Source organism: Sander vitreus, chromosome 16 (genome assembly GCF_031162955.1).
Source record: "Sander vitreus isolate 19-12246 chromosome 16, sanVit1, whole genome shotgun sequence".
Taxonomy (NCBI): Eukaryota; Metazoa; Chordata; class Actinopteri; order Perciformes; family Percidae; genus Sander; species Sander vitreus.
In genome coordinates, this window is record NC_135870.1 from 12,224,789 (window position 1) to 12,241,561 (window position 16,773).

A 16,773-nucleotide genomic window follows, 5' to 3' on the forward strand; every position below is an offset into this window, starting at 1 on the left:
ATAGTTGTTAGACAGTTTCTATGGTGTTTTTTGTGGACACTAGCACAACATTTTGTGGTTGCTGCAATGTCTGGGGCTGCTTTAGTTCATTGTTCAGGTGGTTGCTACCGTCTTCTTTCTAATTGCAAGGGTATTTGTAGTTATAACTGTGTTAATTTTGATTGGTATAATTAGAAAAATAGATACACTCCACCGAAGAAAGGTAAAAAACACCATCTCAGCAGCATGTGTTTAAATGTGTTTTTTTTTACTTTATCTGAGTGCACTCACAAAAATTGGATATGTAGAAAATGTGCAAGTTAATGGTTGAGCCATTTGGAACAACTTGTGAACCTCATATTTGTTCCAAACGCAGCTTTATCGCCTTTTATTCATACAAAACAGTTAGATTCCCTGACAGATTTACTGTATCTCAAGGCTTGTCTTTACAGTCAATGGCCAAAAAATAACAGCTTTGACAGCACTGTCCTCGTCTTTGACAACACGCCATAAATGGACTTTACAAATTATCCATTGAGGAGGAAGGCATTGGCTGGGCCCAGGTATGCTATTATAAGTGCTAGCAACTCTCAGCACTTCTAATGAACACCCACCATGTGTCTCATTTTCAAATGCCTATTGACCTTTTACCAGACAATTAGCTAAAATGCTAACTTTTGGCATTTAAACTGTGGGGAGGAGTCACATCTGGCCAATGAAGATCAGGGATCACTGGCAGCACTATCTAATAGAAAAAATATGCAGATGCAGTCATTTCATTTTTAATTCTTCTTCACATATATATATATATATAATAATAATAATAGGTTAGAAGCCTTTCTTGAACTCTATTTCTATGTTTATTTTGATTACCCTGTGAGCTCACTGATTTGAATCACCTGTGCTTCACACTACATATCTCTGCTGTCCTCTTTGCTCTGTTGATGATGGTAGGATGATGATGATGATGATGATGATGATGATGATGATGATACTTTATTGTCAGAAAGGAGTTGCATCACAGCAACTCCTTTTGCAACATCAACAAAGACAAAACATTAAGACAAGAAACAGGATACATACTGTACATTACATATACAGCCTCAATATGTTATTATGGAAGGCTGATTTATAGAGTTAGACAAGAGGTTGACTTTTAATCTTTGAGCAGATTATTTTTTTTGATGGAGCAGTTTTGAATTTAAAGTAATGGACAAACAAAAACAAAAATGTAGTATTACAATACTGTTGAACAGTGATCTTCAACAAGGGGTCCGCAACCCCTAGGGGATCCTCAGAGTCATTGCAGGGGTGCCGCCAAATTATTGTTTAATACATTTTGAAAAGTCCCCCCCAAAAAAAACAACATCCAAATGATAAATCGGCCTATTCTTAAAAAATCAGCAACAACCTCAACAACATTGATGATAAGCCTACTGGCCTATAGGTAAGGTAGCCACTATGGTAGCCATCCACATATACAGTTAAGCTTAAGGATTTACTGTGCCTTGCACATGTATGTTTGACATTAAAACATGATGATATATAAATATGTAAATAGTAGCTTAGCATTGTAGGGCGCCATAAAAGGTTACACTACACCAGCCATCGTCAACTGGCTACCCGCGGGCCACATCCGGCCCACCAAAGCTTTCAGTCCGGCCCGCAGAATAATCATGTCTTTAGAAAATGTGAAGAGGAAAAAATGCGTTCTGGTATTTAGCATTTCAAGCATTCACATTAGGTAACATTACACAGGTAGAGCACAAACCCAGCCCCCTGTATTTGCATCTCTGTTCACATGCCAGGATTCTGTACAGCGATGCCCGCACTCCACACACACAGCTGAGCCGAGAGGTTTGCGTACACAACACGCATTACATTACTGAGAACGATACAGAGAGGATTACCAACATCACAGATGAACTAATGCTAGGCTCGTTAGGCTACAATAAAACCTTTGTGAGTAAAAAGTCAATACTTATCAATACCCACTTACCAGGCATAAACATAGTGATATTTCAATCTGCTTTGTCTGCTCAGTCCACTCGTGTCTACCACGCTGTTTTACGCGAACACAGCTCTACTCTGCATTTTAATTTCTTTTTTTGAAAGTCCGGCCCCCGGAGTGTCTGCTTAGAAAAATTCTGGCCCTTGGAAAAATGTAGTTGATGACCCCTGCACTACACATTGTTAGGCCTAGTTTAATATGCAACTCAATACAATACATGTAGTAGGGGGTCCCTGCTCATCTCTCTTTCAGGTTAGGGGTCCTTGGCCTAAACATTTTTGAAGATCCCTGCTGTAGAACACTTATAGTCACATAAGTAAAACGAAACAACAACAAACAAACACAACAAAAACTGACGGATAGAGTGTGTCGACTGTGTGTGTGTGTGTGTGTGTGTGTGTGTGTGTGTGTGAGAAAGAGAGCGATCTCCCACCCTACTGGAGCCTTATCTGATGTACCAAGATGAGCCATGTCCTGTACATTTTGTTGGCTTTTTCACTAGTTCTCCTATCCCAATTTGTGTTTCTTTTGAAAACGTATATATACCATGGGCACCTGGGTAGCTCACCTGATAGAGCAGGCGCCCATATATAGAGGTTTACCTCACAACGCAGCGGCCGCAGGTTTGACTCCGCAATGCAGCCGTTTGCTGCATGTTCTTCCCCCTCTCTCTCCCCTTTCATGTCGTCAGCTGTCCTAAATAAATAAAGGCCTTAAAAGCCCAAAAAATTATCTTAAAAAAAAGAAGAAAAAAAAGAAAATGTATATACCACATTGCTTTATCTTTCCCTTATTCAGCCCGTTTGTCTTTTTCTTTTCATTTTTTTTTTTTTAATCTACTCTTCACTGGACCGAATTCACTCAGCCTTCACTGTACAGACAGACGGTCCAAATTTTATACACTAATTTAGTTTCTTATTATTTTGACCAAATGTTGAAAAAATCCTTAATGTATAATGCCACCTTTTGGAAATGAATAAACGTATTAAAAAACCTTAATCGAGACTAGCTATTTCAATTGCTTATGAATTAAATAAGGGGATCATATTAGTATGCAGCGCCATGTGAGTTACAACAAGGATGCAGTAATAGAAAACCCACTCCATTTCATTCTACTAATTAAACTTTTAATCATGCCTTTTTCTTTCCCTCTTTTTTTTTCACTCAAAACCTCAACACTTTATCTACCTTGAGGCACAAGTGTTACTACAAAACTTTGTTAGGAAATATGTACAAGAAAAAAAAAAATTCAAACCTGTAACCAAACAATTTTACTGCTTTTTGAGTGATTCTCTTTAGTGAGATTGGTTTTAGAACGGTCTGAGACAGCATGCTGGTTTAAATTAACAAGGTAGTGAATTTAGTTTTGTGGTCAAATTGCTCTTGGAGACACTTTAGACTGTCCCTCCAACATAACATAATTTTCAAAAGGAAATGTTTTTTCCCTCTTCTTCTCACCCCTGTGGTCCGCTCTTTGTGAGCTGGTGGGGCTGTGAGCCACAGATAACATAATGTGGATATGACACTCCCTGGATATTCCCTCTGCTTTCACTTAGATTTAGATTAGAATGCTGTAGTAGAGTCCAACATCAAGGGAGCTACCTATCAAAGCCTAAACTCAGTCCTCTTCTCTCCCACAGTTTTGCTTTGTAAAATGTTTGTCAAATTAACCAACACCTTGTGCTTTATCCCCCTTCCTTTTTTGCCTTTTCCCCCCCGACAATCATCAGAATTAGAGATGGCACTGGAACTATTTTTTCACATTAGATTTCATGCATGACTTAGCACAGCTTTGATCTATCAAACATGAAACTTTGCATTCCTTTACATTTTGGCATGTTTAACACCAAAGTGCCTACTGTATTCACAGCTTTATTGGAAGCTAAATACAGTGCAAGGTGGTATGGTATCAGGATATGTTATTAGCAGAGACTATTTGTATTCATGCAAGAGGAATTCATTGATCCTGGCCCTGTCTTCCCTGTCACAGAACAGAAATTACATAACCTGGCACACACTTATGTATTCAAAACATGATGTAATCAACCTATTTTTATTACAAATTATCAGCTGGGCCAAAGATATATTATGCATATGTGAAATCCGTTAATGTGAACCCAATTTTAAATGTACCGGTTTTGTTATTCATTGGAACTTAGACTTTTTTTTTTTTATAAAAAAAAGAAAAACGTTTTAGTTCAATCTGCTTCTAGCTTTACTATAATTGGGATTTAAATACACTTTTGTTCTCCCACATTAATTTGTTCGTTGTTTGTTTGTCCTCTCTCCGGGCCAAAGCTTGGAAACCCAATAATATTGGTTTTGGCTGGATCCTTACTTTCTGCCTCTACTGGGATCTATAAGTAAAAATAGCTTATTTTGGGGGTGATAATTAAATGAAAGAGGGAATTAGCATGTGGCAGTTAAATGGTCTAACAGCTTAATAAATCTTATTATACTGTTTCAGCTGGCAGGGAAAAAGAAGTGAGATTTTAATTTTCTGTTAATATCCTTATTCCTTCCATCTATTAGTATGCATTATTGATTACCATCATCAGTTGAATTGGTGGTATTTTTTTAAAGATTGGAATAATGTTTGTGTAATTTGATATTCAACACAAATAAAAAAAACACGTACTGGGGATTGAAAATAGCAAATTGGTTGCATATACTAACTGGGCCAAAGAAAGATAAAAGGCCCTGGAACCTCCACAAGCCATTACCTTGCAAGGACCCAATCACCTCCAATATGGCTGTCATAAATTAACACCAAAACAAAAGCAAACTCATTTGCTTCTTTCAATCCCCAGCACATGCTTTCTCTCTTTTCTCTTTCTCCAGTTTTCCTCAACAGCCTATCTTGGTAGAGCCATGAGCCTATCTTGGAAGATTTATGAATATGTTAGAATAGCCTGAGCCAACAGTTTTCAAAGTGGTGAAGTGAAAATAAATTAAACTGGCCCTGTAGGCAAGTCGTGCGGAGAGTGATGAATTGGATACTCATTGCTCTGTCGCTCGATGCCTGTCCCTCTTTTCAAGTGAAAACGCTGCAAACATGGGGAAGACAAACAAACATAGAAATCACTTAAGTTCTTTTTGATGACAGACTTGAATTGACAGAATTGATTTGGAGACTAAATTAGATCAGGAAACACAATGTCCTTGGTTACCAGAGAATCATTTACTGAAGAAAAATCTTTGATGCAAAACATAGAGAGCAAATGTTGGATGAGCACAACAATAAACACACACGCATTTTCATCATCTTCTCTTTGGCTCAGTTGCTCAGCTCTCTCCCTCTGCATCTTTGTCTAAACACAGTGACACATCACAGTCTGGTCTTTAACCTTCTATCCTTTCCTTTCTCAAAGTTGGACTCACCACAAAAATATATATTAATCTAGTACTAATCGCACAATTAAACAGATTCTTCCAAATGATTTTGATTTAGAAATCATGGGTTAACTTGTGCTGTATCTCATAGATTGTTACAGTAGTGGTCTGAAGTATTTACCCACCTCTTGGTCCGAGGCAACCGTTTTCTTTATAAAAACATGTGTCCTTTTGCCCAAGAACTGATAACGCAGGATCATTTTCATCAAGATGGATGGCTGCACACATTTTTTCACTTCTCTCTAACATTCTGAAGAACCAGTGCCTGATTAAATCTTTCCATGTTGACCTGGAGGTCAGCTTTCAATTGGAAGTGGTCAATCAAGAGTGAGTTTCCATTTGGACCAGCATGACCATAAATCTCCTTTTTTCCCCCACTCAGTCTTGCCAGCTGCAGGCTGCCATTTCAGCAAGTGCCCGGGTTTTCCACTCACTTTTTTCTCTCTCTGACAGACTGTTTTATCAATTGATTGCAGGGTTTCTTTACTTTATTCTTCTTTTGTATTTAGGGCGTTTAGTAAGGGCGCTAGCAATATTGATTTATGAATATTGTTTGTGTAACACATTGCTTAAATTGTTGATAAGAATGTATACACCAAAGTTGTTACATTGTGATTAAAACGTTTTTATAATTAATAATACTTTCGGGTATTATGAGGCCATTATTAGAAATATTACATATTTAACACTAATTAAATGATTTACAGGCTCACAAACTATAATACATTTGCATTATAATGTTATTTAGATTTTGAGAAGCAGTTGAAATCATGTGTTTATGTAGCCAATAAGATTATATACACTGTCTTATATTAACAATTTAAATACTGTAGTACAGTACCACACATACCTTTAAAAAGGTTGAATATTTAAGTAACAAAATAGGCCACCCACATAAGATCTAGCGTGTGTACTTTAACTCTCAATTTTGGGTTTCTGTACAACAGTTTAGAATCAGCAGATTTTTAGTTTTTAGCAAAGTGTACAGCAAACATGTGCCTTCCAATACAAATAGATTAACATTATTTCTGTGTTTAGGGATGTTTCATGTAATTTCTGTGAAAAATCTGGGCTTTTGATCTGAGACGTGTATACAGCATATCTTGACACTTTGAGGGCAGTTGTATCTTTTGTAGCTGAAATGGAAATGTCAGAGCTTGTCATACGTCTCTCCTCCCCCTCTCCAGGGTTCTTGTAAAACATGTGATTTCTGCAAGAGCCCGCAAAGGGTGTGTACACGTGTTCGTACACGTATGTGTTTCTGTGTGTGTGCATGCACATGAAAGTGTGACACCAGTACGACATCTCACCAGCCGAGGCCCTACTGATACTGCTGTGTACTGTACTGTGCACATAGTAGCACATGACGGAACAGCTTGAATAGTGCGACTGAAGTGCACAAGCAGCCAACAGCAACCACATCACACTCAGTGTGTTTAGGAGTTTTTTGGTTTCAACCCACATAGACAAAAACTTTGAAAGCATTATCGACTTTACACTTGGTGTGTGTATTGCTGAGGACCCAAGGAAGTGCAGTGTTGAGCCAAAGCTCCTGAGATTTACACGACATATTCATTAGTAGTGCGTTATGTACATACTGTAGTGTATTGAGAGCGGACCCCTGTTCATTGTTACACCGCTGAACGGCATGCTGGGTACAGTTTGCTCTTTATCACTTGCTGCAGTGCATTCAAGAACAGATGAAGAAAGAGAGGCCGTAGATATTATGTTGTAGCAAACTCAAACATTACAAGCATTAGCAATGTAACTTTCGAAATGAATGTTTTTGGTCCCGGAAATAGCTTGGTCCCAAATAGCTAGCTATTAGCAAATGACGTGTATACTCTAGCATTGCTAGGGGACACAACTATGTCATGGCAGGTGAATTGCTCCGGACCCAAGGAAGCACAGGTTCAAGTGTTGTTTAGACGAGCGGTTCTTGAGAAAGCTGCAAGCAGCAATAGCGGAGGCCAAGCTGTTGGCCTGTTCGGAACGTTTGGAACGTGTTCGGTATGTTTAGAACGGGCACTGCACTATTATAGAAAAGAGAAAGAAAAATACATTCACATTCACCCTACTGTGACCTTGCACACAGGAAAAGGAGAAGAAAAGTAATCACTAACTTACTTTTACTCTGACTCAACTTGTGTGTCTGTGTCCAGTGTGCAGCACAACTGGCAATAACTCAGCACCATGGAGAGCTCATCTGCCTCTCCAGACTGCCTGCCCTCTTTAATCCAGCAATTGCGTCAACATGCAATTTCAGCATTTCCCTTTTTTCAGGAGGCAGGAGCAGCGAGCCCTGAATGCAAGGCCATTTTTATGTTATGTTTGCTTTTATAGTGATTACTGCACCTGCATTCTTGCTTGATTTTTGTGTTAACAATATGAATTAGTGGGTTTCTTCAAAGCTAACACTACACTGTAAGACATTTCATGGTAGTTTAACTTGGAAATGCAAGTTCCCCTGCTGCCTTGAAAATCGAAGTTCACTCAACTTGAAGACTGCCTTTGTTTTAACTTAGAAATTAAAGTTAATGAGGTTGATGTAACTACAGTGTTCTAGTTTTGTTAAAGTTGTTCTTTTAGTTGATTTAACTTTGTATTATTTGGTTTTCCTTCATACCTTAAGTTAAAACAAATTATTTATTTTCTTTAATAATGCAAGAAACCTTCCTTGCCTAGTATAACAGACATACTTTACATACTTTACTTTATTACAACTCACAGTTTCAAGTTAAAACAACATAACCACATTTATAGCGGAGATAGCGAGGGTGCTTGGGTGCAGCCACCCCAGGGCCCCGTGCGAAATAGGGGCCTCTTTAAAGCCGCTGATCTTGCATCACTTGACATAAAAAGGCCGCTAGTGAAGTGCCATGCAGCTGATTAACAGCTGAAGGAAGCCTATTACTACTCAAAGTCTAACACAGCAATACTCCAGCTCTTATTATCCAACGTAACAGTCACTTAACTCATGGTTACAAATGTAAACCAGCACAACAATGACAATTACCATGTAACAAAACACTACATTCTAAGCAGACACGTTTAATAAACGGAATTCATAAAGTTACATTTGTATTTCGAACAAACTGCAAACTTTTCAGCAAATTTTAACACAATTCTATTTACCGCCTTGCATCATGGGAATTGACCAGCCAATGAACCAATTGCACCTGACTGCAGTACGCAGATCGGGGTTGGGCTAAATGTGGGCGGAGCTAAACGTTTGACTTTTGAAAAGTACTTTCCATTTCAATTTGAGAAGAGTGAAATGCCAAATTCACAATTCACAAGCCGTTGACAGGTACTCCCTCCGCCGGTGGCACTAGTGCTTTCTTGTTTGCCACAACACATGGTATATTTTTGTTGAAATTTGAATAGGCTACATCACTTATCTGTGTGTATAATTAATTTATTGTGTCCATGCTTTAACTTTGCCGTATATATGTGGACATAACTAAATGAGTCTGTAATGTTTTACAGTGTAGAGGTATTGTGTGAAACACATTGTGTTCTGCAAGTCTATCTGTTCGACACGGATAGAGCTGTGTGTATCACATATGCATATGCAGGCTCTTGTATGTTAATATGTTCTTGGAAATGGGATTTGCCACTTCTCTGTTGTTTTGCTGTTTCAAATATATGCATGCCTAAAAATGTATGTACCATAAAAATCCCAAAACCTCAACAGAGCACTCAGGGATGAAAAACATTATTTGTGCTGCACTTTGGACATATTTGAGATGTAAGTATTGCCCCAAACAATTATTCCCACACACACATACTTAAGTAAGATTGTACAACATAAATTGGAGTCCACAGCCCTGTTCAAGTGTGCTGGGAACACTTATGATAATCTATGATAATATACTCAGCACAGAAACAGCCACACATAATCCACTTAAATGCTAAGTACACCTCATTCAGAACTTCAAAAAATGCTAACATATTCTGAAAGCTAGCTCCAATAAACATGTTATCCTCTGTCAGGCCCAACACAAACACTGCCAGAGACCTAAAGCACCTTATGTAAAGAAATGAAAAGTGGATAAATAGCTACTTTAGCTGCACCTTTTCCTCGTAGTTGTGGAAGAGGAGCTCTCGTGTGAAATGGGCCAACACAGCAAATCTTAAAGCTATATGCCCCTTCTGTTTTAGATATCTAGGGATCAGCATGGTAGACTGGGCAGGCCTGGACTGGAGAGAAACAGGCAATCTTCCAGTTCAGAGGTCTTTGGTTTTGTATCATGGCTGCAACGATAACCTCCAATGGTAATTTAATGCCACCATTCAAGTAATGCACTTTATTGCACCAGTGGATTAAGTAATGATTATTTTGCGAAATTGCGGCCACACAATGGTCAATTAATCTTTAATGAAAGTGTAACTTATGAGGCGGAGCGTGGCATTGCAATAAGCAGGCAACTGCTTGCCAAGGCAGTTACAAGCCTCAGTTGCGGCCTACACTCCCTATCTATCACCATGTAAAAATAGAGCACTCTAGAAAGAGACATAATGAAAAGGCAAAGTCACAGTTGCAGAGTCTCCATTTTTAGCATTCATGGAATGTTTAGGGGGCCTATATCCTCAAACGTACGTGAAGGAAATATATCAGTATCTGATGTATGCAGTGAGATTAACTGACATTTTGAGGTGCTATTTATTTAGAGCAAGCCAGGCATAGGGGTTGCAGGGAATTATGTGCACTGACAGAGCATGAAGTTGGAGGTTGTCAAATGGCTGCACGGGAATTCAAATATGCACCTATTCATTTCATCAGCAGGTCTTTAATGATGGGAAGTGGAACTCCCTGCTCCAGTATCAAGTGTTTTTCTCCCTGCATCAGAGCCATATAAACAGTAGCTTTACAGCCAAATCATTCTCAGTGTGTTCACATGTTACTGCATTAACACAGCAAAGTACGGAAAGTCAAAAAGATAAATGTTTTTACTCTGATTAGTTTCTCATTTCATTTTTGGCCCGAGGGCTCAAATTGTCTTACTCATTTCCCACTGCACTAACAAATGTTGATGGATTTACTTTTATTGCATGACATCATTTCTACACTGGAGTGGGAGGAAAAGACATAAAATGTCCAATACTTGAGTACGTGCTTGGTGGGAGAACGTAGAGGAGAGCAGAAGAGGTGAAGAAACAGGAATGAGGAGAGTGATTGATGGAGTGAATAAGAGCCAAAGGATGATAGGGGACAAGTCAAGGGGCATGTGCATGAGTGTGGCGGGAATAGGATGGAGTGTAATGAAGTAAGACAGAAGAGATGTGTACAGAGATGGAGTACGAGGTAGAGCGAGAGAGGCTTGGGAAGAGAAGGGACAGAAACATTGAGAAGAAAAGAGAGTGGAAAACAATAGATCGCAAGACTGATAGTGCTGAGCTGAATGTCAGCAAACCGAACGATTCCCTTCGCAATCTCCCGGTACCAACACAGTGATATCAGATGAAGAAAACATGTGTGTTTGTGTGTGTGTGTGTGTGTGTGTGTGTGTGTGTGTGTGTGTGCGTGCGTGCGTGCGTGCGTGCGCGTGTGTGTGTGTGTGCGTGTGGTAACGTTGGAGGTATGAGGTATCGTTAGACAGCAGAGGGAAAGAGGGAGGGCTGAAGCACTTGGTGTTATTGTGCACCCGGCCACTGGCACCAGCACTGTCAGTAAGCAGCGTTGATCCGTGAACTTGCCATCTGGATTCTCCCACAAATCACATTAAAGTTTCAAGCCCAGGAATACATCAAGCTAAATGAATATTGGATCCAGGGCCCGCAGACAGGCCTGATGGAGAAAAAGCCCCATGCAACCCAACTCTTTTGTGGTCAGACATGATCCATGCATCCCCTTTACTCCCTCCAAACCTCCCTCCTTCTGTTCCCTTCATCACTGATGGGCAGTGCTTCTGATGAGGTGTAGAGGAGAAGGGAACCTGCTGATATCCAAAAAAAAAGAGGTACACAAGAAAAGGTTTCGTATAGTCTAGAGTGTGTAGTCTATAGAGGCCTACTCTATCTGTAAAGTGTCTCGAGATAACTCTTGTTATGATTTGATACTATAAATAAAATTGAATTGAATTGTATAAAGACTAATTGAAAGTATTATTGTGCTGAATATATGCAGAGGTAAGAAGTTTGCTTCGTAGTAGCCTTTTATTTGAACTGAGATCATGATTATATACAAATATGACTGAACTATTAGCATTAATAACTGATATACAGAATTGTCAAACATTGCTGCATGAATTACGCTAACAAAGGCTGTCACCATTACGATGGATGTTAAAGTTGTCCTATGTTTCAGAGCCAAATCGTGGCACATATTAACACCTTCATTTGCTTCTAAACCACCCCGAATTTTCAGTTTAGCGTGTTAATGAAATGAAAAATGGGAATCTGAAAATAAGGAGCTTTAATTGCCACATGATTATGCATTATAAGAGATACCATTCAACTCTATGACAACGCCCGGAAATGATTCATATGTACAGTATGAAATTATAGGCTTACTTTCCCTCTCATTTCAGCTACATTATGTTAAATTTGCATACATGGATTCGATAGGTGAGCGAAAAAAATAATGCAATCATTCATCATTCAATAACATGTTATGTTCTGGTTCCTGGTTGCATATTTTCTGCTGAAGCACTGTTTGTGCTCAAGTAAAACCTATTAGAAAAATATTGCCTCACCAAGATGCCGTTTTATACAAGAAGGAAAAAATCAATTTACTTATTTTCCAATCCAGTGGATTGTAGAGCTAGGGATTTATTTCTCCCAAGCCTGGACTGAAGAGAAAGGCTTCACTGTTAGCTGTTCAAGCTTTGATTCTATGCGATCCCCAGGGTGATATATGGATTGGCTTGGAGTCTAAAAATTATAAATACCTTGTCAGTAGTGAGAGTGAAGGGGTATTGTTTAGCTTCATCCCCAAATTGGCCTCTAGATTACAAATGCATCTGTTGTCATTAGCATACAATTAGCAGAATGCTGCAAAGTTGAGTATGTAAACCATGAGCAAAAATGAATGATAACACTTATTGTACACAGTAAAGCACATGATAAAAAAATGCTCACGAAGGGAAACAAATTCCATGCTAAATAAACCAACACAGCAGAAGCGGGCAGGCATCAATCACTGTTATACAATGTCACATGATGAGTGACCCGCCATGGAACAGACAGCTCAAGTTGAACATAGTCGAGCTTTGAACCACATCCTTCAGAAAAATAAATGAGTGCTTATAACACAAAGCAATCCTGGAAGGGCAGTCAGCCATTTCACCACCGCTTTTTACCATTCTGGTAACTTTTTTTCTCACATATGTGTTTGCTATGTCTGTGAAGAGATACCGTGCAGTGAACTGTGCATCAAGGCTGCACAGTTCAGATTTCTTTTCATTTTTCAATTGCTTCACTGATTTCCAACACGACGAAAATTGAAGAAGGATTGGAATGCGTTTTCTTTCTTGAATTGTATTGTGTAATAGAGACTTTTTAAACACATTCTGTTTAGCTAAAACCTCCCATTTATCTCTGTTTCAGGTCTTCAGGTCATTTTCCCAGAATACCTGCAGGAGAAATTTGTCCAGTCAGCCCTGAGCTATATCATGTGCAATGGAGAGGGGGAGTACGTGTGCAGTAACAACCAGTGCATCTGTCAGTGCGCCGAGGAGTATCCCCAATGCAACTGTCCCATCACCGACATCCAGATCATGGAGAACACCCTGTTGGGGATGTCTGAGTCCTGGGCATCTTCTTATAAAGACTTTGAGAACTCTGGTAAGATAGAAATTCCTCAAATTTTTATTTACCATGACAGTTATAAAAATAGTGTATACTTTGTTGTGTAATTTTGCATTCATGATAAAGCTGTATAGGTATGTTTTACTATTTAGCAAGGGAATAATTCCTGATATATTTAGCTATCTTAATTCTGAAGTGCATATCAATAATGGGCACACATGCAGAATTAAGTAATTAAGGTAATCTCGCTATTTTCTTTTTGCTCAAAGATCATTTAAAAACACATTTCATAATTTGGCAGCCTAGTCCTTCCTTGGCTCACTGCCAAATCTACAAAATTGATAGAACATTAGGTTTTCTTACGTTCACAGTAGAAAGTAGTGTGAAACCTCCATAGTGCTACAAACGGTCAATGGATAGGCAGACAATGCAACTTTGTTATTCCAACACCAAAGACTGGTGTTTGCTTCCTGTCTCTAACCAATGGTAAAACCTTTAACCATCACAGCGGTCTTTCCTTAACTGCAACCAAGTGGTTTACATATGGGCAAAAGATTTGAAAATACTCACATAGGCCATCTTTGTAATGCACTTACAAATAATCATTTTGTTATTTGTTGTTTATAAGGAATGAATGACAACTTTCAAATGTCAAATGCTTTAATGTCATGGCACATTATATATTCTCTCCCATACAAATTTCTTTGTTTTCATTAAATGCAAATGCAGACCCAAATGGGTGCGATAAAACATTGGCCACAGTGAGGAGAAAATGCACCACTAGTGCCCAGTTGTCACCATCTTTATCTATTATTTATATGATATAAAAGTGTCCCAATAAAACCTGCCAGCAGCAGATAAATATATGTATGTACCATAGAAGAAAGTTAATGTGAGTCGTGGAGGTCACCGAGTGCAGTAAGTCAGTGAAGAGGTGGTGGAAAGTACACACGAAGAGGCCAAAATAAAAAGGATTTATATAAATGTTTAATTGGCCCAGAATGCAAAATGCAATTCCCACACACTAAAGCAATCAATAATTTTCAGGGTCAGAGGGCCTTTGTGGAACATCTGTCAAACTGTATCACTTTGTCTTTGGTTTAAAAAAGAAAGTGATAAAACCAAAATTACCTTAACTGTCCACTGTTACCAAAGTTAAATGGTAAGCAAATGAGATACATTCTGTTAAGACACTTTTCATCTGCTCATTGCAATTGTGTACAGTACATCCTCTACAAAGGGATCAGCAAACTTTCTGTTAACTCTTAACATTAATCCTTTCCCCAAACTGCCACTGACGGCACAACTAGCAACTACCAGCTAGTTTAGTTGATTCTGCAGATCTTTCATACATTTTTTAAATGCAGCATTATTCTTGGTACAGCTACATCAGAAATCTCAATGGCGACTAAAGGTTTGGAAACATTAGATAAATATGATAATATTAGATCGATAAAAATACATTTTTGTGATTTCATGTCTGGGGCCCAAAAAAATTAGATGTAATGGCACAAGAGGTAAAGTGGCTTACATTGTGAGAGCTGTAATCTCTAGAGAAGGTGCTGGGTTACTTGAGATAAGGGTCATTCGAGGGACTATGTGGACTCTTTGAAAGCTGTATCAAGGAAAAGATCTTTGATGGCTTTGAAGCCTGTTTAAAAGGACTTGGCAACTGTTGAACTGGCATGACATGATAATGTTTTTTTTTTGGTGAGGAAATCCGACAATTTTGAATGGATGCTGGGGACACCCATCTTTTCTAGGAAAAAAGTGGGTGGAGGGATATGGAAAGCTTGAAGCAGGGGGATGAGAAGAAATCTGGCTTTCTTTGAAGGAAAGGGGGAAGGGAGCTCTGACATGCCTGGGAGGAGAGTGGAGGAAGTTCTGACATTTCTCGGCTGTGTCTGAAAAAGAGCTCTCAACACTGTGGTTAATGCTGTTAAACTGTCTTAGAGAGGTCTGTAGGAAGATACTGGCTTAATTACTGTGCAGGTCTTTGCGTGTCTTGAGGATGGGGATCTTTTCTTTTAAGAGTTTAAATGTGGAGAAGCTCTGCATTCTGTATGTTACCTTTTTCTTCACAACAAATATCATTTAGCAACAGAGTTTTATACATTAAGTGCATTAGATTGTTGCGTCATCAGTGTCTGATTTACTAAACAACAACCTTGTTACTGAAAAACACTTACATGCAACATTTCAAATGTTTAGAATCCATCACTAAATTCATTCAGTATTATAGTATTAAGTATTTTTGGAATAATGCATGACTGATGTTTTTTAAATTAACATTTTTTTAATCCTTACGTACCCCCTGCAGTACTCCAAAGTACCCCTAGGGGTACGAGTACCCCCATTTGAGAAACACCGATCTAGACTATGGCAGAATAAAGATAAAATATAACCCTGAGTAGAGGCAGTTATCTTTATGTTAGACTACTTTTGCACTTGTCTTCAACTTGCCAGCTGACATGGCTAAGGAGACATTTTAGGCATTAAATTGTTCACTCTATTATTTATGATGTGCTTAAATTTATCTTTGGAGATAATAATGAGCTACTCAGAGTCATTTGCCTCGATACTTTTTTTTAATTAGCACACCAAATAAAAGATTACCTGTCCTTGTGTATTTGCTGCTGGAGTCTTAGTAACATCTCCATGTCCGTTGTTGCTAAATATTTGGAGGTAGTGGCTCTGAGAGCTGAGCTCACGGGTTGTCTGGAAGGATTATCAGAAGCAGCAAGAGGAACATAAGGGCAATACTGGTGGAAACAAATTTGTTGGGGCAGTGCTCTTCAGTAAATGTGTGGGAGCACAGAGTAAGAAGGTGTTTACTGCACAGAGGGTTTCAATTATCTGTAAGTACTCACAACAGAAGCAATCCAAAAAAGTAAACCAAAGACGTCCAACCACATATTAAGAAGATTGGTCAGAATTCTGGACGCTCACTGACTATTGCCACATTTGAAAATTGGCACTGACCTCTTCTCTGTGTTTCTTTAAAATGTTAGAAGTCCCTTCTAAATGATCCCTTTGCAGTGAACCAAAGATAAAACATTTCATGTTGGATCGATTTTTTTCAATTTTAAAATTATCACATTTGCTCTACCTTATGAACCGAAAACATTAATGCACATGAAAGCAACAACCAGATGTAGTTATTTGTTTTCTCACTCATCAGTTAATAAAGGTTCCTTCTGACAGAGTAAAAGGAAGTTTGTTTTGTGTCCTGCTCTGTTTAAAATGGCTAAACTACTGTATTGTTTGCATCCCCTTTTGAAATGCATTAGTACTTTTTGCATTGCTCTTTGTTACAGTAAACATATTAGATGGACAACTTACAGATAGGCTTGGGCTGGTGTAAACATCAAGCAAAACACCGGACCGATACCGGATAGCTAATCTTAGTAGGTGTCACACTAGGTGTCGCACTTGTCTCAGCCACTCCCGAGTGAGACTGATAAGAGATTCCATAATGAGAGTGCAGCGACTCGAGTCATCCTGGTCGCGGTAATGCACCTATGTTGTCATATCGCTTATTACCAGTGTTAGGCTGCAACTTGGAAAGTTTAGTGAGCTAAGCTACCGGTTATTCTACATGAAATGAAGCTTCACTATGTTAACACCAAATAAATGTA

General features: G+C 38.7%; 1 protein-coding gene across 1 annotated transcript in view; it reads left to right on the forward strand.

The window, feature by feature from the left end:
• Positions 1 to 16,773, forward strand: part of brinp1 (bone morphogenetic protein/retinoic acid inducible neural-specific 1) — a 126,108-nt gene that overhangs the window by 92,929 nt on the left and 16,406 nt on the right. Inside the window, exon 6 of the mRNA XM_078272104.1 lies at positions 12,935 to 13,171. Within this exon, the coding sequence (XP_078128230.1) occupies positions 12,935 to 13,171 (237 nt within the window). The remainder of the gene's footprint in view (positions 1 to 12,934; positions 13,172 to 16,773) is intronic.